Genomic DNA, 23,370 nt, shown 5'->3' on the forward strand with positions numbered 1-23,370 from the left:
GTTCGTTGACGAGTAGTCCAACGACGTTTACGAGAAAGTTTCAGTGGCAACTTCTGGCTGAGAATCATGTAGACGTATATCACCATACGAGTATTAGCAAGGGACAATTTGCTCTGCAAAAGCTTTATGCGGTGCTTCTTTGTTTGTCTGTATCAGAGGTGCTGCAGAGTAAGAGTAGTAATCGTAATAGAGTATCAAGAAGATGTGGTTTAGAGGAGGCCCCTTCAATGCACAATCAGCGCGCATGATTGGAGGTTCCCGAGAACAGCTGCGCCTCCCCTGTCTACGTCAGATATCACCATTACTTTACATTTCCAAACATGAGCAGACAATTTGTGTCTCACGCACAACACGTCCGTTATGTTACCTTAGTTGTACAATGCGTCTGTTGTCATGTCATTTACTCTTGTTGCAATAACATCTGTGCCAGAGAATACAGATACGCCTGCAAGCCTTGTACAATGTCAGTCTTCCCTTCGACTCTGAACGTCTGCCCTAAAGATATGTTCGACGCTTTCTTTTTGGTCTAGAATTCCTCACATCAAATTCACATCCCATTAGTAGATCTGTACGACCAGGAGGACAATTTCTTGCCTCTAAAGACCGATGAGCTTTTAGTGCTTCACGATTCAAAACATGCGCCATCTTTTGGGTTTTCATACACACTGTTTCCCAAGATACGCTCGACTTTTGGGCTGTCACCGCATTATGGATATCTCGAGGGTGATCATGAAACTCTGGCAGACGCCGATCATATCGCCCTTCTAGGGCTGAGATCGGGGTGGAAATTCAATATTCAGCACGACAGCACCTTTGTTGGATGTTCGGAAGAGATGCGTGGAAACATCGATGAACCCTGGCTTCATGATTTACCCAGCTTAATCTTGCCTGAGGACTTAGAAGTCGTGTTTGGGGAGCCAGCCAGGTGCGAGAGTGTGTGTCGGGTGAGCCCAAAATCAACAGCTTGCGAACACTTGCTTTGCGCAGAAAAGCAGGCTGAACTCTTCCGAGACAATTCCTGCGATCATCTACAACGCAGAGAGCGCATAACCACCTAGTGCTACGGATACTTCCCATGATCGACGTGCTTGAGTCAAGCTTATTGATAATGCTGATAGGATATAAGATATCCATCAGACTTTTCGGATTGTCCAGTCAAAATCAAGCACACCTTCAACCCTGGCTTGCGAGAGGTGAAATGACGCATGAGGGGGAATGCCTTATCAGAGTTCAAGAAAATAGGCTAGTCATGGTGGGCATTGTGGAGTATGATCAGATAGTCCCGGGAAAACTTGGCACATATAGTCTAGCGCAACGGGCAAGACCTGGACGTCTTTTGAGCTTCCATTCAGCTTTCTACAAGGTGCGTTTGTTTCGCATGCAGGGCCGATGGACATCATCTGCAGGACGGAGTCGGGACTAAAACGTCTTGCAGGTCTTGCGTTCAGTTTACACTCGTGATTGGGCATCTTTGTCGTGACAATAGTAATTGATCAGAGCTTTACGACAGAGCCAATAATATCACTTCAATACAAGCCTTTCAAGTCTATAGGACTCGCCCCCACCGGCTCCGTCGTCGGAAGACGTTCAACGAACCCCGGATATTGCCTTATCTATATGGAGAAATCAAACCACACTAGGAATCGGCCGGTTAATATTTCGAGCGGCGGTGCTTACGACAACTCTATTACCATACAATATGAGATCACCCTCAATGGCTGTGGGAGGTTTGCGGTTAACTTACCCGTTTGAGAGAACGTGGAGGGGCCTTATCAAGATGACAATACTTAGAGTCGGTCTGGCTACACTGCATGGAGATCAGGGGTACCCTGACCAGCACTACCGGAAACGCGCAGATGCGAATCCCCAGATATGTGCGCTGCTGGGTCATGCAGGAGTCCGATTCGCTTATACCAGCGCGACATATCCGAGATGCGCCATACCGATACACCGAGGCAGCTAAGAGATGAGGATTGCTAGAACCTGTTTCTTGAACGGATCATACCGATATCTCGTAGGTGAGTTTACCTCAACCACTGACAAATTTCCAGAATGAGGATGGTCAGAATCACGGAAGACTTGTATGCTCGAGTATATAGTGATAGGATAGAACCGAGTTCATCAGAAGGTTCCGAATCCCAGTACTCCTAGACCGCCGTTCAACTCTTTTCTTGTGGCTCCTTCGATCACAGGAACTGGTCAAGATGAGACTGCCCTCCTTCTCAAGCCCCGGTGCTGTGGCGACCGCCGCGCTTGCCTTGCTGTCTTCTGCGGACTTTGCCTTTGCCCGACCGAGCCCTGAGCCTAAGGTACCGGCCCGTATGCAATGGTCTCACAATCGTGGAAAGAAAATTGCCAGGAGTGCCTTGAAACAGGCACTTGAAGGCCGCTCATACACCAACGCCACAACTGAGGCATGCAGCACTGCACAGGCGGCTTCCATCACGGCTCCCCATGACAATGTTTGGATTGGTCTGAGCGATGCTGAGGCTGTTTCTGTTGTCGCGTGGCTCTTTGCTCAGGAGAGCCTCAACTTGACAGAGACGGACGGTGCTGGCGAGTGGGATAACACGGTGTAAGTACATGTTGCCTTTGAATATCATAGCAAATGCTCACAGTCTTTCAACAGCCTTCTCGTCGAGTTGCAGACGCCCAACAAGACAGATGTAGTAGCACACGTGGATGGTGGTGCTGCGGCTCCGGAAAGATGGGCTCATGTTGTGCTCGACTACCGTGCCACCACGGAGCCGTACTACCAAGATCTTTTAGTCGGCCCACTCCCATTGAACAATGCCACTGCTACCATTCAGCCGCTGGAATTTCCCTTCACACGCAAGACAGAGGGCAAGATTCGAAACTTGGACGCTGACTCTGAGACCATGTCTTCTGAGTGGCTATACAAGATCGGTGCCGAGATCGCCGATATCACCATGGACCTCTGGGGTGGTCAGGCTGCTGGTCTTGACAACGACACTCTCGACATCTGGGGTATCGATCCCCTGTGGCAGGACGATGGGCGAATCATCCGCTGGGACACATTCTGGAACTTGCCAGATTCATTCTTCGACACTGAGACGTTGTTGCCCTTGGGTCTTTACTTCAAGAGTGATGTCACTGGACGTGACCCTAGTCAGTGGAAGCTTGAGGGTTGGCTTTACAACAACATCTACTATGAGTCGACAGAAGAGTTCAGAACTGCTTACTGGAACGGCTCCATCGAGAAGCTTGGTGCCAACGTCGAGGGATCATGGGCTCGCACTGACCCCCAGAACGTCAGCCTGCCCTACGACTCCAACTATCCCCCTACCACCATTGCCCCCTCTGGTGCTCGCTTTGGTGTTGACTACGAGCGAAAGTACGTCGAGTGGATGGATTTCAGCTTCTATATCGGATTCTCGCGTGACGTGGGCATGACTCTTTTCGACATCAAGTACAAGGGAGAGCGACTTTTGTACGAGTTTGGTCTTCAAGAGGCGCTGGCCCACTATGCTGGCGGAGATCCCATGCAGTCCGGAACTTCCTACCTTGACTCTTACTATGGTTTCGGACCGTATGCTTTCGAGATGATCCCCGGTTACGACTGCCCCGAGTACGGTACTTACCTCAACTCGTCTTTCTATGTCTCGGAGACTACCCACACCCATCTTAACAGCATCTGCTTGTTCGAGTTCACATCGGACTACCCTATCCAGCGACACAGCACCAGCGAATACGTCTCGGCAACCAAGGATACTCACTTCAGCATCCGCTCTGTCTCCACTGTTGGCAACTATGACTACATGTTCACTTACAGCTTCCACCTAGACGGCTCTATCTCCGCAGAAGCCCGAGCTTCAGGATACATCCAGTCTGCTTATTACACCACTGGCTCTGACTATGGTTTCAAGATTCAGGAGAACCTGTCTGGCTCCATGCACGACCACGTTCTGAACTTCAAGGCGGACTTCGACATTCTGGGCACGGCCAACTCGATCCAGACCATGACCAACGTGCCCGTCTCCAAGGTGTACCCCTGGTCCAACGGCAAGGCGCGCAACACGATGCAGGTTGTGCGCAGCTTCGTCGACAACGAAGACCAAGGTCGCTTCAACTGGGCCCCCAACAGCGCACAGCAGGTGCTCGTTGTAAACAAAGACGAGACCAACCAGTGGGGCGAGTACCGGGCATATCGTGTCCTTCCCATGACGGGCGCCCTCCACTTGACGGTCGAGAACTCGAGCAACCTAGTCAATGCGGCTCACTGGGCCGAGTACGACATCCAGGTCACCCGCCAGCACGACTGGGAGCCGCGATGCGCGCACGCGTACGCCTCGCAGGACGTGTTTGACCCGCCCATCAACTTCGAGGAATTCTTCGACGGCGAGTCGCTGGACCAGGAGGACCTGGTGCTCTGGCTGAACATGGGCATGCACCACGTCCCCCACACTGGCGATCTGCCCAATACCGTCTTCACGACCGCGCACGCCGGCATCCAGTTCATGCCCAGCAACTACTTCGACATCGACCAGAGCCGCAACACCGTCAATGCCGTGCGCATCAACTACTCCAACGGGACGGCGACGGATGTCGAGACCTTTGGCCAGAAGGACGACACCTGCGAGCTGCAGTTCAGCCCTGTCGAGTACGACTTGTATAGCTACAAGGGTGATGTAGTCGTCAGGAAGTTCCCTTACGACCCTAACAACCCCTATTATGAGGTGGACTCTATTGTTTAGATGGTTTCAGATCGGCGACAACGCTCGAGTATATAGCGGAACTAAGTTCCACCTAATGATTAATGATGCAACACGTCAAACACATGTTTTACCCGTGCAGACCAAGGTCGATAGAGACTTTATCGAGGAAAATGCCCCAGTCTATCACGTGCTAAACCCATTGAACTATAGTATCTGCCAAGAGGTAAGTTCAGGTTTCTAGAATGAAGTTGTTCGCCAAGCAGCGTCTCGGGCAGAGCAACTGTCCAACAACTCCTATCTCCAGGTAATGCTCCGAGTTCCATGATTCTAAACACGTTTCCTCAAACGTTCTCTGAACTCGTATACTAGCTGTTGTGGGAGACAAAAGCTATCATTGCCAAAAGAAAACAAAATAAAATTCGGGTTTCAATCAAAACTTTGAGAAGCTATTCTCACGTTCACTGTCTCACCCAAGCTTCGAGGACATCCATTTATTATGAATTCAAAAACCACCATAAAGCCGCCAAAGATGTCGTTGAATTTGGCCATATGCTCCATGAACTTGGGATTCATGGACGAAGACGATCCAAGCCCGAAGAATATTAAGGTAACGGATAACCGCCATTTTCTAACCGCTTGTTTTGTAAAAAAAACAAAGAAAAAAAAGAAAAGAAAAAAAGGCTGTACTGGCGCACCATGATCGCACGTCTTGTGAGATGCGATAGTACCAGTGTTATGTTATAGGACTCATCTCGAGCTTTCAGTGGGAAGTAATTAGGCTCGTGCGCTGTGTAAGTCTATGAAATGGCCATCGGATATTTAGATACTCTACGTCGACCAGTTGGCGTCACGGCGTCCTCCGTTCTGGCACGCCATGCTGGGCATTCGACTCGAGGGAGCAAGTATGTATATTCGCCATGCTTGTCAGCAGAGCCGCTAGGCTTAATACTAGATGACGTCTACGCCCTGCTTTCACTCATTGTCTCCGGCTCGTGTCGTGTAGCGTTTCACTTTGTAGACCTTTTGTCCCCTAGGCATTCATAAAAGATGTGCTCCTCTCAAAGGACCGTGGAAGGATCCATCAGCCATATGACGAGGCAAAGTCTTAGTTTCTCTCTGCAACACACAATGCCAGGGCTACTCGTTGGGACGCAAACCAGAACTCTATTCGAGACCACTGGTAACTGACCGACTCCCTCTCCATGAGACTGGCCAGAGCAGCTTTTGTAAAAGCACTAACCTTCACTCTGCCGCATGTAACCCATTTGTCGTCGCGGACCACGCACAAACTTGTATGACATCTCCACCGTAGCAGCCATATGAGCTATCAATTAATCTGAGTGGAAAAAAATCTGTACACAGAAAGAGCCCGACCAGAGTACTTTCTGACGCTGATGTGACCTGTTGCCAAGACTATCAAATACGTTTAATGGTATTATTGGTGTTCTGCTAATGCTGGGGGTTACCAAGAAAATCAAGTTAGACCGTCTCTGTTTTTGATGGGATGTCGTTATTGACATGAGGTTGTGTTGGTTCCACGTAAATAAAGTACTTTACAGAAGTACCCTTCATGACGACCTGTGTCAGAGATGGACTAGGGTATCACGAAAAGATAAAATGATTATGACGTTTCTGCATTGGGATCTTGTTCTATATACGCAAGTCCTAATACGATTAGGTCTTCATCACCACCAAACAAGCCCCGTTCCATCCATAATGCCGAACTCCGGTGTAAGATGCAAACCCAATTCATGTTGGGAAACTTTGGAAATAACGAAGATCAGTCGACCAGAACCAAAACGTGGACTGCAGAGTGTGCAGCAAGGGGGGTATCTCTGGGCATGCACATGATGCCTTGCTTTTCCCAATAAATCAGTCGCACGTGTGCGCCTCTGGCCCGTTCGCATGTCGAAAAGGTGTTTCTCTCCGAAAAGAGGAGTAGTCGACTTGGAAGAAGTGAAGATCGTAAGCGAGTGCGGGCCCAACCTCATTCATCCTCCATTACCGACCATTGAATCCATGATTCACAACTCCGAGGCGCCCTGGTAGCCATTTAAATCTTCCGTGCCAATGCAATGACAAAACGCCGTGCCGTGATTCTAAATGATACATGAAATATGTGGCTTGTCTACAACAACTTGAGTTTGGAATCTGCGACGCCGCGTTCGATGACATCCTCAAGCTGCCACCTTGGCGCCTCGTATGACTCCTCCAGGCCGTTCTCCTTTCGCCATTCAGCCTCGTTCTCGGCGTTGATACCCTGAGGAAGCTTCTGGCCACCAGCGATACCAGTCGAGAACTTGAGCTGCAGAATATCACCAACTTCATCGCAGGCTGCCAGGAGACGGTCCATGTCATCCTTGTTGTGAGCGGCCGAGACACAGAATCGCACACGGGAGCTGATCAAGGGCGTGGCGGGGTATCCGACGATGACGACGGAGATCTTGCGCTTCAACATCTCGTGGCTGAAAGCAGACATTTTACCGGGGTTGTACAAGGGAACAGGGATGATGGGAGAATCGTCATGGCCGTACACGATGAGTCCAAGACGCTTAAGTCCCAGTCGCAGGTACCGAGAGTTAAAGGCAATTCGTTGCAAGCGCTCCTCACCATGGCCGGGTTGGAGTTCTCCCGTAATCAGCTTCAGTGAAGCAAGAATCTGCATAAGCACCGAAGGAGCAGGGGACTCTCCCAACTGGGTGGCAGCGTTGACACTTCTGAGCTTAGCAATGATATGAGGCTCAGCTGCAACATAACCACCGTTGGCACCAAAGGACTTGGTCAGGGTACCCATGAGGATGTCGACTCTGTTGGGGTCAATGCCGAAGTAGTCGCAGACACCGCGTCCGTTGGGCCCGAGGGCACCAATACTGTGAGCTTCGTCGACAAACAGGTAGAACTTGTAAATATCTTTGAGCGCAAGGATCCCCGGCAGATCGCACATGGTACCCTCCATGGAGTAGAGGCCTTCCACGGCGACCAAGATCTTCTTCCACGGGCGGTGGGTGCGAGGTTGACCTTGGGCAATAGCTTCACGCAGCTTCTTCTCTAGCTCGTCCATATCGTTGTGCTTGAACGAGCGAACGACAGCACCAGAGAGACGAACGCCAACGCGAATGGAGGCGTGGTTGAGCTCGTCGGAGATGATCAGACAGCCCTTGGAGACCAGAGCAGGGAAAGAGCTGGAGTTTGTGACGAAACCCATGGAGAAAACCATGGCAGCGGGCTTGCCAACGAACTTGGCGACTTCCTTCTCGACCTCGACTGCGAGATCCGAGGTACCAGCATCTCCACGGGGACTGCAGAAGCTGAGACCGTACTTCTTGACACATTCGTCAACGGCATCGGCGCAAGGACCGTCTGATTGAGCGAAACCGAGATAGTTGTACGAGCTCATGTTGAGAGTCTCAGTGTGGGTGCCAGTGAACTTGTAGGAGCGGTTGAAATCGCTGGAGACTCGGTCCATGAGGGTGATGAAGCGACCTGGAACGCCAGTGGTGGGACGAGCAAAGCAATCGTCGATACGTAGCTTTAGTCTCCGAACGTAGAAGCTGTCGAAATCGTCGGTCAGAGGCGCATATCCGTTCATCGGCTTGACACTCTTGTACAGAGGGTTCTTGCTGAATCTCTTTCCAAAGAAGTCGCGGACGTGACCGAGGGCGATGAGAAGCAGATAGCTGATGTAGGTGGTGAGGACGAAATAATAGGGAGGCTCGTCGATGATGGGAGCTTTCAGGGCCTCGCCATGGTGCATGCTGACATATCGATGGTTTGGGTGGCTAAGGGGACCGAACTGGGCATCGGCCTTCCTCTTCTCCGTGATCTCCTCGGACGAGGGAGGCTGAAAGAGGGTGGTCGGCTGCTCATCGTTATTGGGTTCTCCGGCAGTAGCAGTGGACAGCGAGATGGTTGGCAGCGAGATGCTCGGAGCGGTGATGGACCGAGCAGAGCCGTTCTGCATGGCCATGAGGGCCTGGTGGGCAGTTTGCGGCTCCTTTGGCTTGGGCGAGGCAGAGAAGAACTGGGTCAGGCGGTTGCCTTTCGAGGTAGACGGTCTCCTTTCGCCAGTCCTCTCCGTCTCTGGCATGCTGCTGGAAGATGTGAAAGGCATGGAGATTCGCCGGGGCATTTCTACCAGATGTCTAGTTACAGAGGGCGGTGGTGGGAATTAGACGGCTGAAGGCGATTGGGCGGTGCGAGTTGAGCAAAAGTGCACAATTATGCTTGTTAGGATACGTCTATTTCGCAGTTCGATCTGGGTAGACAAGAGAGAAGGATTAGCAACCGAAGGGAGAAGCAAGCCGCAAACAATGAGGTCCAGGTCCAACCGTCGAGGCGGAGCGACGCTGTTCAAACTGGGTTCTGCATTGAAATCAAAGAGAGAGAGAGAGGGAGAAACAGAAAACAACTGAGTATGCAGACGTCACGAGGACGGGCACTTGAGTGTGGCGTTCGTTGAGCGAGGGAAGGGAAACAACGATAACGACCAAGACAAAAATACCAAGACCAAGACCAGGACCAAGATCAAGGGGATCGGAAAGACGTCAAGAAGAATGGAATAAGGTTTTGCTAGCTGTTACTCGAGGTTGCACATGTTACTCACCAAAGAAAAGCCTCCGTTACATCCGCGAAGCGAATTATTGCCCAGATTATTAAGATTATTATTCCCGTCACTATTCTCGATTGTCAAATGCTCGTATTGTCGTCGATGCGCCACCGTTCTCAGGAGCTCAAAGGAAGCTGGGGCTATCTGTGGAATGTAGCAGGTGTAATGCTGACAGGGCAACACCAATTGGACGTGGACGTAGATAGCTGCTGTGCTTCCGTTTGGTTGAGGAGCTTTGAGCGCCTGTGTTTTGCTGCAAGGGACAGGACACAACGGTTTGGCCGGAATGGGCGGGCGAGGTTCGCGAATAAGGAGAGGATTGGCTGTGGTGGCTGGGGGGAGGTTTTTGTCGAGTAAAGTTGCCTTCTCTTTTTTATAATTTTTATTATTATAATCCCGAGTCAAATCCAGCTGCCTTGACGACGACAACGACAAACAAACAAACAGTCTTAGACGTTCTGCAGATGCACGAGAAATGCGCGTCTCGGCAGGTAGCAGAAAGAATAGTGACGGAGCGGCGATAACTACACTTCTCACAAATCAACCAAAGCGAATCGTGGAGGAAAGAGTTAAAAGGGATCCCAAGCTCAACTTTCAAGAGAAGAAAGATTCCCGAGCGAGCCTGAACCTGGACCAGGAATCGACAGGTCTAATTTAGAGGATCAGCCTGCGACCCATTGACCCATTGACCCCCTAACAGCAAAACCAGCACAATTTTGCAGCAAACCCACTCAGCCTTCAATCATCCCATCCCCTGTCCTCCGTGCACATCGAAATTCCGGATCATCCGTGCCACCCAGAGCCCAATCGAACCCGATTGCAATTGGCATTTGAACAATGCCCACCACTCGGGATTCGTTCAATAGGAAACCCGACCTCCCTTGGTCTCCCCTTGGTCCCATAACCACAGAAACCTCTAGACCTTCCCAAGGCCTTGCTGACAAGCGCACATTTCTCGGATCCAATGCGAAAGCCGCGAACCTGCGGGATCTGCCTCTTCACCCTTGCATCTGCGTTTCTCGGTGTCCACCTAAAGTCCGACTGCCCCCCAAAGCTTCCGAAGGGGGGGCGGGGGCTTGCAATAAACTGTCTGTCAGTTTGGGAGTGTGCACTAACTTACGTGGTACGTACATTATTGCACACATACATACTTACTTAGAGTTCGTATCACGCACCCGTCGCATCGGCACTGCACAATGAGTTGCATATCTAGTCGGACAACCTTTGCATCATACTAAAAGATTCTAGCGCCATCATCCCCATCTCGTCCCCATCCCAGAAGCCTGGGAGTTCAGGAAGCGGGTTACTAAGCGTAGGTCTAATATACCGCGATAAACAAAGACATCGTCATCGTCATGCGAAGATTGAGCCAGCAGCCGTCTGATCGCGATGATTCGGATGAAGTGGTGTGAAGTGTCAAGTAAACCCACAGTTGCCAGGGTCAAGGGGGCGGTTCGTTTTTTTCGCCTTGTCAAATGTCCTCTGGGCCTTGGCTAGAATTCTCCTGGCGAAATTGGCAAATTGCACAAAATGCTTGCCCAGGCTTGCCCAGGCTTATGTCAGTGGAGGGGGGGGGGGGGGTGTGTTTCGTTAAGCGGAAGCGGCTCGCGTGCAATTTACAGACTAAGTTGATAAGCTGTTTGGCTGTGTCAGCCATTGATTTTCGGGCACTGCGGTCAGGGCTGCACAACCATTGGTGATTAAATTCGAGTATAATATAAGACATCTCTCGTAAGCACTTGGAGACTATCGGGCGGCTTTCTTTTGACGATCGAGGGAAACAAACTCCAACGATGTTGTAGTCGTTCCCCGGAAAGTCATAAAACGGGTCATCTTGCTTCTAAGCCTCGGCAATAAGCGCCCCTCTCTATCCCGTTGAGCGTTTATTGAATAAGTGAGAGCAGCACCAAAGAATGCAAACTTCAACGACTCCAACTGGGTCCCATAGGTCTCGAGGAGGAGAGTGCTTGGAAGCCATTGATGGTGCATTGAACGGGCATCTTATATTATCCCATAGCCGCATCTAGCCATGAAGCTCACCGCTGTGAAAAATGCCCCCCCTATCGGCAATCCATCAGTTCCCAGCGCTGCTAACCCTCCACTCCCCCGTAAGAAACCGAAGTCGATTCCGCCCGAATTTTAAGCTTCGTTCGGAACCCCGATGTACAGAAGGTGGACCTTTTTTTCACACTGAATAATCTCCTTTTACTTTTTTTGCTTTGGTTTGATCTCTAATAAACTTGTATTGGGTTTTTTTCTTGAGAAGCTTCAGTCGTAATCAGACCAGAAATTCAAACTGAGACAAAAATAATCCTTTTCCTTCAACAGTCACAGAGAAAGAAAAAATAAAATAAAAAGAAACATGGGGTCCCAGGTTGCCGAGCCCCAACCACTGGAGCTGTGGCGGCACCCGGACCCAGAGTCCACGCAGATGTGGAAGTTCCTGCAGCACGTCAAGGCCAAGCACCTCCTGGACATTGACGACTACCCGGGGCTGTACAAGTGGTCGATCGAGAATGTTGCGGCGTTCTGGGAAGATGTGTGGCGTTTCTGCGGGATCAAGGCTTCCAAGCCGTACACGGAGGTAGGCAATTCTTATATCCACACGTGAGGCATATAAGGAAAGGGAATATTCGAAGGAAGTTGATCCAGCATGATACCGCCGCACGCCGGACGTGTGCTGCGCAGCAGATGAAATCAATATCTGATAGAGGCTCAAACCGGGTGCATACGGGTTGAGGATGTAGAGGGCACACGAGAGCATGGGCACGTGGGAGTGAAGCATGGCGCGTGTTCGGTCTCGAGGGCAGAAGCATCGACTTCAGCTACGGCTTGATTGGAACTCCAATCGCCCTTGCAGGAATGTGATACACCACAAAAATCAACTAACATGCATTTCCCAGGTTCTGCCACCCAACGCACCAATGTACCCGCGGCCAGATTTCTTCTCGGGCGCGCTCCTTAATTTTGCCGAGAACATGCTGTTCCCCAAGAACGCTGACATCTCGGACTCCACACCGGCGACCATCACCGTGACCGAGGTGGAGGGCAAAGAGACGACGACGACGTGGGCGGAGCTGCGCGAGGCGGTGCGCCGGTGCTCCAACGCGCTGCGGGCCGCGGGCCTGAAGCCCAAGGACATCGTGGCGGGCTTCGTGTCCAACCACCACCAGGCCATCGTGGCCAGCCTGGCGGCGGCGTCGCTGGGCGCCATCTGGACGGGGATCAGCCCGGACAACGGCGTGAGCGCCGTGCTGGACCGGCTCGCGCAGATCGGGCCCAGGGTGCTGTTCGCCGACAACGGCATGGTCTACAACGGCAAGTCGTGGCCGTCGACCTCCAAGACGCTGGAGATCGTCGAGGGCCTCGTGCCCAAGGGGCTGGAGCTCGTGGTCGTCATCGACAACATCGACGTGGACTCGGGGCTGGAGGAGATGCGGGCAAAGGGCGTCGAGGCGGCGGTGGCCTACGACGCGTTTCTCGGCCGGGGCGCGGACGGCGGGGAGCTGAGGTTCGAGCAGCTCCCGCCCTCTCACCCGCTCTACATCCTGTACTCGAGCGGCACGACGGGCCTGCCCAAGGCCATCGTGCACACGGCGCTCGGCACGCTGATCCAGCACAAGAAGGAGCACCTGCTGCACTGCTCGGTGGACTCGTCCTCGACCATGCTCTACTACACGACGACGTCCTGGATGATGTGGCACTGGTCCATCGCGGCGCTGTCGTGCGGCGCCACCCTGGTGCTGTACACGGGCTCGCCCTTCAAGCCGCACGGGTACCTGTCGGTGCCCCGGCTGCTGGCCAGGTACAAGGTGACGCACTTCGGCACCTCGGCGAGCTACCTGACGACGCTCGAGTCCAACGACGTCATGCCGGAGAGGGAGGGCGTCGAGCTGCCGCACCTGCAGGCCGTCTACTCGACCGCGTCCCCCCTGCCGCCGTCGACCTTTGCGTACGTCTACCGGGCGTTCCCGGCCCGCGTCAACCTGGGCTCCATCACGGGCGGCACCGACATCATCTCGCTGTTCGGCGCGCCGTGCCCGCTCCTGCCGGTGCACGCGGGCGAGATCCAGTGCGCGGGCCTGGGGATGGCGATCGGGGTGGCGGACTCGGCGACGGGGCTCCCGACGCCGGGAGAGGATGGCGAGCTCGTGTGCACGGAGCCGTTCCCCTGCCAGCCGCTGACGTTCTGGGGCGAGGGCGGCGCCGCCAGGTACAAGGCGTCGTACTTTGAGCGGTTCGAGACGCACCACGACGCGGCCAGGACCGGGCCCATCTGGCACCACGGGGACTTTGTGCGCATCGACGGGCGCACGGGCGGGCTGACCATGCTGGGCCGCTCGGACGGCGTGCTCAAGCCCAGCGGCGTGCGGTTCGGGTCGGCCGAGATCTACAACATCCTGACCAGGTACTTTGGGGCCGAGGTCGAGGACTCCGTGTGCGTCGGGAGGCGGAGGGAGACGGACCGCGACGAGACCGTGTGCCTGTTCGTGGTCATGTGCGAGGGCAAGACGTTTGGCGAGGAGCTGGCCGAGCGGATCAGGGCCACGATCCGGAAGGAGCTGAGCCCCAGACATGTGCCCGGGGTCGTGGAGGAGGCGGGCGGGGGTATCCCGAGGACTGGGAACGGGAAGAAGTGAGTTCTTGGTCCATTCATTTCCCCCCTCTCCCCCTACATCGCCTGAGACATCCCTGTCGATTCCGTGAGAATGGCACCAGCAGACAGGCAGGCATAATACCATACCAAGTATACGCGAGTCACATGGAGACAAGGGACGCTGACAAGAAGAAACTACAGGATCGAGGTCGCGGTGAAGCAAATCCTCTCGGGCATCAAGGTCAAGACCAACGCCAGCGTGGCGAACCCGGAGGCTCTCGAGTGGTTCAGCAACTGGGCTGCGCAAGGAACGAAAAGACGGCACTCGCAAGCAACCAAATAAGCCTGTCACGGTATAGAAATTTTGGGCGACAGCCTACCAGCTTCATGTGGTCCCTCCTTTTTCCTTCATGCGTCCGAAAGCGGCCGGCTTGGGAGATGCGGAGGACGTATTGTGAAAACGTCGCTTTTTTCTTTCTTTTTTTCCTCTGCTCCTTTTTGGCGTGGTTAAGCTTCTTAAAAGCCATAGATCTTCAAAAGACCAAGGAAAGGGGTAGAACAGATTGCAGTTTTCAACGTCCAGGAACAATGAAAATTACAGGTTATTAAAAGCATGCATAGGTCTTTTAAGCTGTCCATTGAGGAGGCTAGTATCCCCCCTCGAAACTTGGTAAATTAACATCCATGGAAGATTATCAATATCTTCAGTGATGCCGAACATGACTGACTGACTACCTTTTAAGATCATCCCAGAATATGGCAAGTGCCTTGACATCTGTCCAGCCCTAGACTAGTGTATTTATGTTGGGGGGGGAATCTGTGATTTATTCATGATGTGATGTCGTAAAATAAGTTCATGCAACGCACTGTCGAGATGGCTAATCCACTCAACAACTACTTCCTGTCCTCTGAAAATAGAGGTATGCGCATGGGGTCTATGCTGTGACAACGGGTTGTATTCTCTTCAGTAGGGTAATTTCTCGCCCAGTCCAATGGCACCACAAGGTTGGATCCATTATTTGACGTCGACGGCCTTCGCGCCGGAAGGTCTCAGCATGCGATGCTGCCGAGGTGGAGTTTCTTTTTTGTTAAACTCGTCGACCATATCTGTCCCCTCTTTGACGATAATTCTTATCGCAGGGCAACTTATGCGGTGGACTCCTCGTCCTCCTTGGCGGACGCGGACTGGGACTCGCCGAACAGAGCCTCGTTTTCCTTCTGGGCCTTGATGAAAGCGTCCTTGAATTGGTTGGCGTTCTCAGAGTTGGCGAAACGAATGGCAAGCGTAACAGCCTCGGGTTCTCCCTCGCTGACATCAGCGGCGGCATTCCAGACCCAAGATCGGTCACTGCCAACGTTGGGGGACAGCTTCATGTCAGGGACAACTGTGGTAGGAGATTAGTGGGGATGTCCTTTTATTTTAAACTTTTTGTGTTGCTCTTGTTCTTGTTGTTGAAAGGGTATATATAGCACGTACTGTAGTGGTTGGCGCAAACCTTGAGGGTCTTGTCGCGGCGCATGACGAGTCTGGTCTTTCCGTTCTCCTTGTGCTTGAGCAGACGCACATCGCCAGTGCCACGCTCCTTCCACTCGCTGGTCTCGCGGACGAACTTGAAGAGCTTGGCGCGCAGCTTGAAAAGCTGCTCCTCGGCCTCCTCGTTGGTCTTGACGTCGACCTGCTCGGTCAGCTTGACGACGGGCTCGAAGTGGACGTCTTCGGACTCGGGGGCCTCATCCTGTAGAGTGGGAGATTAGAGTTAGCGTTTGCTCCTTCAAGGGTTCGTGGATTGGGAGGGGGTCCTGATGAAGTTGAAGGTGCATGGTATATAGTGCGTATGATATATACATATACATATGCAAATATATATGTAAATATATATATATGTACAATGCAGGGGAAAAAGAAAGGCGAGGCGTACGTCGTTGCCCTTGGTGGCAGCGGCAGCCTCGCGCTGGGCCTTGGCACTGCCAGAGTTGTCGCCACGGTCCTCGTCGTCGTCCTTCTTCTCCTTCTTTGCGCCGCCGCCGAACATGGAGAAGACGGAGGAGGAGGTGACAGAGGGCTTGGCGTCCTCGGTGGCCTTGGTGGCCTCGAGGGGAGCGGCCGCGGCAGGAGCAGAGGTGTCCTGGGGCTTGGTCTCGTCGACCTTGGGCTCGGTGTTCTCGGTAGAGCTCATGTTGACGGTGTGGATGTGCCGGTTGTTGTGTATAGGGAGTTGACTGTGCGAAGAGGAAACCCGGGAGTCAGCCAGCGAATATTTTATGTTGCAAGTCAAGGATAGTGGGGGTGACGAGACGAGGGTCTCCATAATACTTTGTAGAATAGACAGACAGTACTTACTCGCGTTGAGTTTATGTGGTCTTGATTAAGCTCAACAATAAGCTATGATGATGCGTCGCAAGATTTCCCGGTGATATGGGTCGGGCGCTTGGGTTCTTGTTCTAGCAGAGGGAAAATATGCAGTCGGCGTTGCTGGAGCAAAATGCAAACAAAATGCCAAATCAAATGGAGGGGAAGCACTTCGACTGGCCCTTTTGGCAGGCCCTTTTTGCCCCCCTTCTTGCTTCTGAAATTGCGGGCAGCCGTTTTGATTAGCCCCTCCAAGCCCCTCCCTCTGAATTCGTCAACTCAGAGGTCTGAGGTCTGAGGTGAAAATGCAGCTGCAGCAGGTCCCAAGGGCCCCCGGGCAGAGAGCCAGAGAGCCAGAGAGGGAGCGAGGCGTGCCCAATGAGACAGACCAGTACCCAACCCAAAGCATCCAAGTCCACGTACCTGCCCCCGCCAACTCACACGCCAAAGGTCACTTTCAACCCCCTTCAGAAATTTCCAGGGTACACATGGGCCCGTGCCCCCTCCTCCCATCCTGACCCACTCACTAACTTACCACGACAAACTCCCAAGGTTCGTGCCAATCTAGGTACTAGACTTACTGATGCGTGTGCGTGTGTATGTAGTACGGATCAAGTATACATAGATATCACCAATTGCCCAACATCCACATACCTCTCTCGGCGCCCGGCAAGGCAACGCAAGGCGGTACACACAGCACGCTTTGTATCAACACGAACGGTATCAGCACAAACGGTGTCAGCACGAACAACCAGGTCAGATCCATCCATCTAATTACCCACACAAGCACGACATGTCAAGATAAATGCGGCAAGTATATAATGATCAGAGTGCTAGTCACTCGATATATTACGAGCTTCCGAAAGACTTTCTGTCTTACAAAAACATGTCGAGGTACCATAAATATGCGCTGCTCTGTTTCAAAGACTTCCTACTTCGTAGCCTCGTCTGTCTAATATGCAAAGCAACATAAGAGTGCGAGATATCTGGGTGGCATGTCTTTGCCGTCCTAGCAACTCCAACCCATCCATGCCATGCCCTAAAATCATGCCAAATCCCTTGCGCTGCATAGTCAACCGGCCCAGAAGCCCTCAAAGCTCTTGCGAGATCAAGTCGGAAGAGGACGACGCTGCGACTCAGAGCCCAAAGCCCAGAGCCCCCAGAACCAGGGCCAGGGCCGAAACTCATTGCACTGATACATCCGGGGAAAAAAAAAAAAAAAAAAAAAACGCCAGTCCTAAAATCCATATTGCCGACCATGGTATAAAATTTGCGTGATAAAATATGACACACTCCTAAGAACCTCCTTTGCAAGCTCCCCAGCACATGCTGCGCTTCACTTCTCGGCGCTCCTGCTTGCGGCGTGCTCGAATCTCCTCCTTAGTGCGCTCCGCCCTAGCGCGACTAGCAACTGCAGCCTCCTTTTGTTTCCTACGAAAGTGTGGGCCAGCAGCCGCTCGATATCGCTCATACTCGGCCATCTGCCCACTCCATCGGAGCCACTGTAGCTTGGAGTTCAGTTGAGCCTGGAGGAGGAATAACGAGGCTTCATCTTGCGCGTCCTGTGCTGTGCGCCATAGCTCCTTTCGGGCTTGCTCCGCACGACCCTCGGGGAAAGGTTGCTTGACGAGTCCTGCAATTTGACCACCAAGACTTCGAGCGACGTGAGTGACCTCGTGCAATCCTTGCAAGATAGGGTTGGCGACAGAAGCTGGTTTCGACATCAAGTCAAAGGCAGGACTACAGGTCTCTTCAACCCAGGCCGTTGTACCATTGATTGTGTCAACAACACTCTGCGCAAAGTCCTTGACGAGCTGCTTCCCAGCATCTAGGGCATCCACAATGATGAAGTTGCCAAAGTTGACCTCGAAGGTTTCCTGGATCTTCGGTTTGCGGGTGGTAGCAATAGAGACATCGAGGACACCGTAGGCTTCACCATGCGCCACTTCGATGATGAAACCCTCATCAACCGCCGTAATCTTGGCAGCCTTTGACGAGGTATCATGGGCTCCACGGCTGACGGAGATCATGACAGCGTGTTTCGCAAGCCACGAAGATTTGAATTGCGGGGGTGCTCTGAGCAATATCTCGTTCCGGCCATGAACGCTGGCCGAACATAGCCTTTGTCGTACGTGCAAAGCTGAGCCGGGCGCGATACTAGCTACGCTCTTGGAGGAGCCTGTCGTCTGCAAGGCAAGGGACTGGGTTTTGGTCCAAGTAACTGTTGATGTCACGGTAGATGTGGCAACGATGACCTCTGTTGCTGAAGGTGTTATGGCCGAAGACACAGAGGCTACAGGCACAGTAGTCAAAACCCCCGTCTCAGTTAACAGGTTGCTTTTCATGTACTGGCCAATATTTGTGCTGGCAACGAGCAAGATAGCGATCGCCAAGAACCCTACTACGCGTTGCTGCAGAGCATTGTTCTGAAGGTACTCTGCAGTGTTCTTGTAAAGATCACGAACAGACAGGTTTGCCCATGACTTGCGGTCTTTTGAGCGCTCCGTATCAGCTTTAGCGGTATCACCCTTGGTCGTGTCACTTGACTGGTTGGTGGCTGTGGCAGCAGTCGGTCCTCGAGCCAAACCAGCCACAGCGAGTGCTGCTCGTTCAACCTGCAGATCAGAACGGCCTTGGTCTGAGAAAGATGCCCTTCGAGAGAGGTGGGTCGAGTCTGGGGTAAACAGCTCGGTGGGGTGTTCCAGGCTTCGTTCCGCCTCGGTCATATCGATCTCATCTTCTTCTTCATCGGTCTCAGCCGCGCTTTCGTCGACAGGCTCGAATGTGTGTTCCAGGTTCTCCTCTTCGCCGTCATCGTCAGAAGAGTCGGTGTCGACGTCGTTGGTGAAAGCGTCGGTACCGGTGTCGGTATCAGCGAGGCTCTGGACATCGTCGTCCACCTCGGAAGTGGCGTGTCCGTAGGACGAGGCCGTGGCTTCGGAGTGGCTTTCGCCGTCAGTTCCTATGACCTCGTAGCCATCGGTGATGCTAGCATCGTGTGGGTTGCCGTCGGAGAAGCTGGGGGTATGCATGATGTCTGGCTGACTCGAAGAGACCCAGTTGGTAAGCCGTCTATCCCCCACAGGGCGAGGAAAGCGAAGAGTTGGTACCGAACTCGAAGTCGCGGCACCGCGTGTAGGTGCGGGTAGTGCTTGCTGGTTGTTGGTTGGTGGTTGGGCTGTAGTGGCTTCTGGTATAGCTTCAGTCGTATCGGTGATAGGAGCGGGTGATCCAAGCTGTTCCATTACGCGGCGTAAGATGACCCCTCGCTAACTCACGTCATCCCTCGAGTTTACCACGGTGACTTGGCAAATCTGAGGATGACAGAATACGGGAAGGCAGAAGAAAGTTTGTCGACGGCGGCTGATGAGTGCGGGGCTGGTATATGAGGCAGGTGTGATAGGGACGCCTGAGCACTTGGATGAAGTTATTGGTTGCAGGCGAGATGACGAGATGACGAGACGACAAGACTACGGGTTTCGGTGGGCAGGCCAAAGCAGAGCAGAGGAGAAAACAGAGAGAATACTGTCTTGCAGCTGAGGGCTGGATTCAGTAAATCCGTGGAAGACGTTGCTGAGAAGTTTTGATCAAGAGGAAGGCATCAAGAGAAGGGTTGAGCTCATTAACATGGTTCTAAGGTTCGTGCTTTCCCTGGATGCCTAGGACTACGCCGAACTGCCTGACGGCAACAACTGGATATGTCAGTAGGTAACTCGAAGTCATGGAGGGGCACATCCCACTGAGGAGGGGGTGGGGTCAGAGCCACTTACAGGGCAGGTAGGGGTTCAAGGCTTTGGTTTGCCTGTCTGGGGGGGGCAAGATGCAAGAGGCGAGAGGCTTGCCGCTTTCCTGTGAAATGCCGTCTTTATGGCGCCTTGTGCGTTATGTTGTTGTCGTGTTGAATCGAATCGAATTGAGCACGTTGTTCTGCCTTAATGGTTCGCGGTATCGACTGCAGTATAAGTTAGGTACATGTACAGTGATGTGCTGGCCAACAACAGTGGTGGGTGACCCCACAAGTGTGGTCTGGGGGGTGACTGGTACCTATCATTGAAGAGGTATTGAAGAAAAGGCGCATTCATGGAAAGTAAACGTACGAAAGGCGATAAAGATAAAGCCTATATACACATGGATGAGTGAGGGCGTAGAATGCAGCTGCAGCAACGTACAATATGACCAGGCACCTTTTGGAACAGGTTCTGTGGTAATGTATGTACGGGTCATGTATGTATGTGCAGTAGGAAGGAGCGGGACTATGGAATTACCATGCAGAGTGGGGTGGCCCGCAGCCATCCGTGAGATGAGAGAGTCCCGCTCCAGACCAAAGATATCTCCCACCTCGGGTCTACATTAATCTGTTACAGGTTCCCGTCCGAATATCAGAGGTGCGCATAACTATATTGGTAGGATACTCTGTCAAATGAGCCACCTAGCTATGTCATCTACGCCATCTCCCCTCTACAACTCTCAAGAGAACCTCAGAGCCGAACCTATTGTATCGGTCCTCCAGGTTCTTTATCACTTATCAGCAGTAATGAGGGGCGCCCATCCGCTAGACTAGCTGTGATCTCACGCTTTACACTTTAGGCGCTCACACGTCCGTAAGGTTCCGTTTCCGTGTCCATTGAACTGCGGGGTTCTATTTCGAGATACACGCCAACTTGGCAACACATACCAGCGGAGGCTTTACAAAAGACTGGTTGAAACAATGTGAAGACGCACTTGGAGCATTTGGTAGTTGCTGAAATGCCTGTGTGGTATAGACAGACTCCCTTTCCTACGAGGGGTCTCGGTTCACGACCCTGTCGTCATTTCATGATGTGCTGACCACCCTTTGGCTTAGAAACATAACTTTAGGTAGGTGATCTGTCAGTCTCAGATATGCGAGGTTTCGTAGAGTTTCGAGCCCTGCAGATGGTCACATTGACGCGGCTAGTTCGCGCTAACGATCAAGATAACGACGACGCCGTCTGTGGTCCCTTAAATTGCCAGTATGGTCTCATTGTTTACCGGATCCCGTGACGGACCGCATTGAGCCAAGTGCCAGATGGGAACTCTCCAGGTCAAGCATCATAAATACTCTGCCAACCAACAGAACAGTCAACGCGTAGGGAAATCGGCTGTCAGGTCCAGTTATTCATGTTCGCAGGTGGCCCGTATTTGCATTGTGAACAGACATCTTTATGCAAATATACCGAACAAAAAGCTGGTGATTGGTGGGCTCTATCAGCCAGATGCATAGAACTCGTGGTAAATCCAGCATGGCAACTGTCAAGGTGCATTTCCTTCAACATTCCCGCGTGCTGGGCGGTATGAACTATGTCTGAAAGACTGAGCGGTCTCTACAAAGGCCATCACAAAGTAGCTTGAATTACTTGAAGCCCATCTATCATACCATCCACTCCCGTCAGGTACAGGTGGTTCTAGCCGGGCGATAACTTCTCCTATGTGCGTGGCGAGAGGGCTTTTTTTCCCGCTTTGCTTTCAGACATTAGGATTTATGGCTTGCACAAGAGACTATGCCTTGTTTGTAACCAAACTTTTACGCAGTGATTAATCCCAAAATATATACGACGGCTCTATACACTGGTTGTGCCACACAACTACCTCCCGTGCTTCCTGTAGACCTCATAGACCTCATAGACCTCACGTGGAGCGTCTAGGCTCACAAGACTGAGTTTGAACATAGTATTCATGGACATTGCTGGCTTCATTAATATACGTTATACACATCTACCAAACGAGAATCGGTGTCGCATCTCCATCGTCTGCATCCAAAGCCCATATCTGTCGTGCCGACGACGCCAATCATCATTCAGGGAAAGCCATGTGTGATGGCAACTACCCAGCCATCCCAGTCCCCGCTCTATATAAAATTCCGACAAGAAATTCCACCAAAAATAATTCACAACTTGACCAAGCTACAGGGGTTAATAGGCCCCCTGGCTCCGTCTTCGTCCAATTCATCTTCATGTAGAAGTGACAGTGGGCATTGGTTCTCCATGCAAGACAACCCCACCGCATAAAAAACAACCGACACTCCGGTTGTGAACACAGAACCAAGTAATCGCATCAAAGGGGTATCATATGCGCGCATAATAGCATTGCTCAACAAACAGCAAAGAGATGATTCATAGAGAAGACAAAGGGTTTTGACACCGCTGTGACACTGACATATCATGCCCATCTCATAGAAGACTGTTCTTTTGGAAAAGTTTCCTGAGCGAGTCAGTGTCAAAGTCCTCGTCCTCGGGAATCAGGTCGATGATGCCCGTCATATTGGCAATGAGGTCGCCTTGGTTTTTGTATGCCAAGATTGTTGGTACGGCAGCATTGTCGAACTCAATGTCCTCGTAGTGAACCTTGACAAAGTGGATGTAAGGGTTTTCGATGACCAATGGCCGTAATGCCTCATGGATGAGACTTGATACCTCGCACTATATACGTGTTAGCTTTGTTGTTGATGTAGAAGTGCTGCCATGAATAGAGCTTACCTCGTGGTCATAGACGAACACAACAACGATCGTATCTCTGCCGACCTTTTCGATGGCATCGAGATATCCGAGAGCGTCAACGGTGTCCATGCGGCCGAACGTGCGCAGACTTGGACTAGTCCTTCGGTTCCGCATACCGTTCTTGGTCTCTTGCTCAAGCTCGTGCCGCCTAGACTCCCGCCATTGCGAAAGGAAGGCCTCCTCGTCGGCGTCTAACTCGCCGTCGCTGCTGGCCTCACTCTGACTGTCGGGATCCTTGGCCTTGATGTTGCCCATGCCAAAGACGGACCGTCTGGCGGCGCGGACCTTGTCCCTGAACCTGCCATGGCGTGCTTCTTCGTATGCTCTTGCGTCTGCGATGACGCCCTTTACACCTGTGCTGGCTCCCTTGTCGAAGCTTGCCGGTGGCAGCTTATAGTTGGCGCCCTCGGCGGTACCTCTGAGGCTGGGCATACGCATGGTGGCGTCTATTTGTTCGTTGAGCCAACGGTCTTCTTCGTCGTCCTCGCTGTGTCTAGCTTCACGGTCGTAGTCTCTGTCCTCGGGATGTACTGGAGGACTGTCACTGCCGGCGTTCTTGTTCAAGAGATCTTGGAACTCTTCCTGTGCGGGTGTAGGGTTGTTTGCGAAAGACATGATGGGCTGTG

At 52.3% G+C, this 23,370-nt stretch overlaps 8 protein-coding genes across 8 annotated transcripts; 3 read left to right on the top strand and 5 right to left on the bottom strand.

Moving 5' to 3' along the window:
- Positions 1 to 393: 393 nt before the first annotated feature.
- Positions 394 to 1,480, top strand: BKA67DRAFT_540724 (uncharacterized protein; the record flags this gene model as incomplete). The annotated part of the gene is made up of 4 exons (XM_046100816.1): positions 394 to 463; positions 565 to 935; positions 1,127 to 1,363; positions 1,436 to 1,480. The coding sequence occupies 4 exons, from the start codon at positions 394 to 396 to the stop codon at positions 1,478 to 1,480; spliced, it is 723 nt and encodes a 240-aa protein (XP_045953790.1).
- A 724-nt stretch (positions 1,481 to 2,204) lies between these two features.
- On the top strand, positions 2,205 to 4,715 carry BKA67DRAFT_525633 (amine oxidase catalytic domain-containing protein; the record flags this gene model as incomplete). The annotated part of the gene is made up of 2 exons (XM_046098683.1): positions 2,205 to 2,575; positions 2,630 to 4,715. The coding sequence occupies 2 exons, from the start codon at positions 2,205 to 2,207 to the stop codon at positions 4,713 to 4,715; spliced, it is 2,457 nt and encodes an 818-aa protein (XP_045953791.1).
- Positions 4,716 to 6,804: 2,089 nt separating this feature from the next.
- Positions 6,805 to 8,763, bottom strand: BKA67DRAFT_540726 (pyridoxal phosphate-dependent transferase; the record flags this gene model as incomplete). The annotated part of the gene is made up of 1 exon (XM_046100817.1): positions 6,805 to 8,763. The coding sequence occupies one exon, from the start codon at positions 8,761 to 8,763 to the stop codon at positions 6,805 to 6,807; it is 1,959 nt and encodes a 652-aa protein (XP_045953792.1).
- A 2,471-nt stretch (positions 8,764 to 11,234) lies between these two features.
- Positions 11,235 to 14,530, top strand: BKA67DRAFT_582200 (uncharacterized protein). The gene is made up of 3 exons (XM_046103974.1): positions 11,235 to 11,866; positions 12,186 to 13,918; positions 14,081 to 14,530. Exons 1-3 carry the CDS (start codon positions 11,645 to 11,647, stop codon positions 14,220 to 14,222), a joined length of 2,097 nt encoding a protein of 698 aa, XP_045953793.1. The 5' UTR covers positions 11,235 to 11,644; the 3' UTR covers positions 14,223 to 14,530.
- A 309-nt stretch (positions 14,531 to 14,839) lies between these two features.
- BKA67DRAFT_431338 (RanBP1 domain-containing protein) lies at positions 14,840 to 16,269 on the bottom strand. The gene is made up of 4 exons (XM_046096870.1): positions 16,221 to 16,269; positions 15,799 to 16,099; positions 15,357 to 15,615; positions 14,840 to 15,264 (listed from the first exon to the last, which is right to left on the bottom strand). The coding sequence occupies exons 2-4, from the start codon at positions 16,054 to 16,056 to the stop codon at positions 15,026 to 15,028; spliced, it is 756 nt and encodes a 251-aa protein (XP_045953794.1). The 5' UTR covers positions 16,057 to 16,099; positions 16,221 to 16,269; the 3' UTR covers positions 14,840 to 15,025.
- Positions 16,270 to 17,025: 756 nt separating this feature from the next.
- BKA67DRAFT_582207 (uncharacterized protein) lies at positions 17,026 to 17,447 on the bottom strand. The gene has a single exon (XM_046103975.1). It carries the CDS (start codon positions 17,415 to 17,417, stop codon positions 17,106 to 17,108), a length of 312 nt encoding a protein of 103 aa, XP_045953795.1. The 5' UTR covers positions 17,418 to 17,447; the 3' UTR covers positions 17,026 to 17,105.
- Positions 17,448 to 17,515: 68 nt separating this feature from the next.
- BKA67DRAFT_431445 (uncharacterized protein) lies at positions 17,516 to 19,832 on the bottom strand. The gene has a single exon (XM_046096871.1). It carries the CDS (start codon positions 19,472 to 19,474, stop codon positions 17,525 to 17,527), a length of 1,950 nt encoding a protein of 649 aa, XP_045953796.1. The 5' UTR covers positions 19,475 to 19,832; the 3' UTR covers positions 17,516 to 17,524.
- Positions 19,833 to 22,417: 2,585 nt separating this feature from the next.
- BKA67DRAFT_540730 (thioredoxin-like protein) lies at positions 22,418 to 23,359 on the bottom strand (the record flags this gene model as incomplete). The annotated part of the gene is made up of 2 exons (XM_046100818.1): positions 22,418 to 22,666; positions 22,724 to 23,359. The coding sequence occupies 2 exons, from the start codon at positions 23,357 to 23,359 to the stop codon at positions 22,418 to 22,420; spliced, it is 885 nt and encodes a 294-aa protein (XP_045953797.1).
- Between the last annotated feature and the right edge of the window lie 11 nt (positions 23,360 to 23,370).

This window comes from Truncatella angustata (genome assembly GCF_020726525.1).
Source record: "Truncatella angustata strain MPI-SDFR-AT-0073 chromosome Unknown BKA67scaffold_9, whole genome shotgun sequence".
In the NCBI taxonomy this organism is placed as follows: Eukaryota; Fungi; Ascomycota; class Sordariomycetes; order Amphisphaeriales; family Sporocadaceae; genus Truncatella; species Truncatella angustata.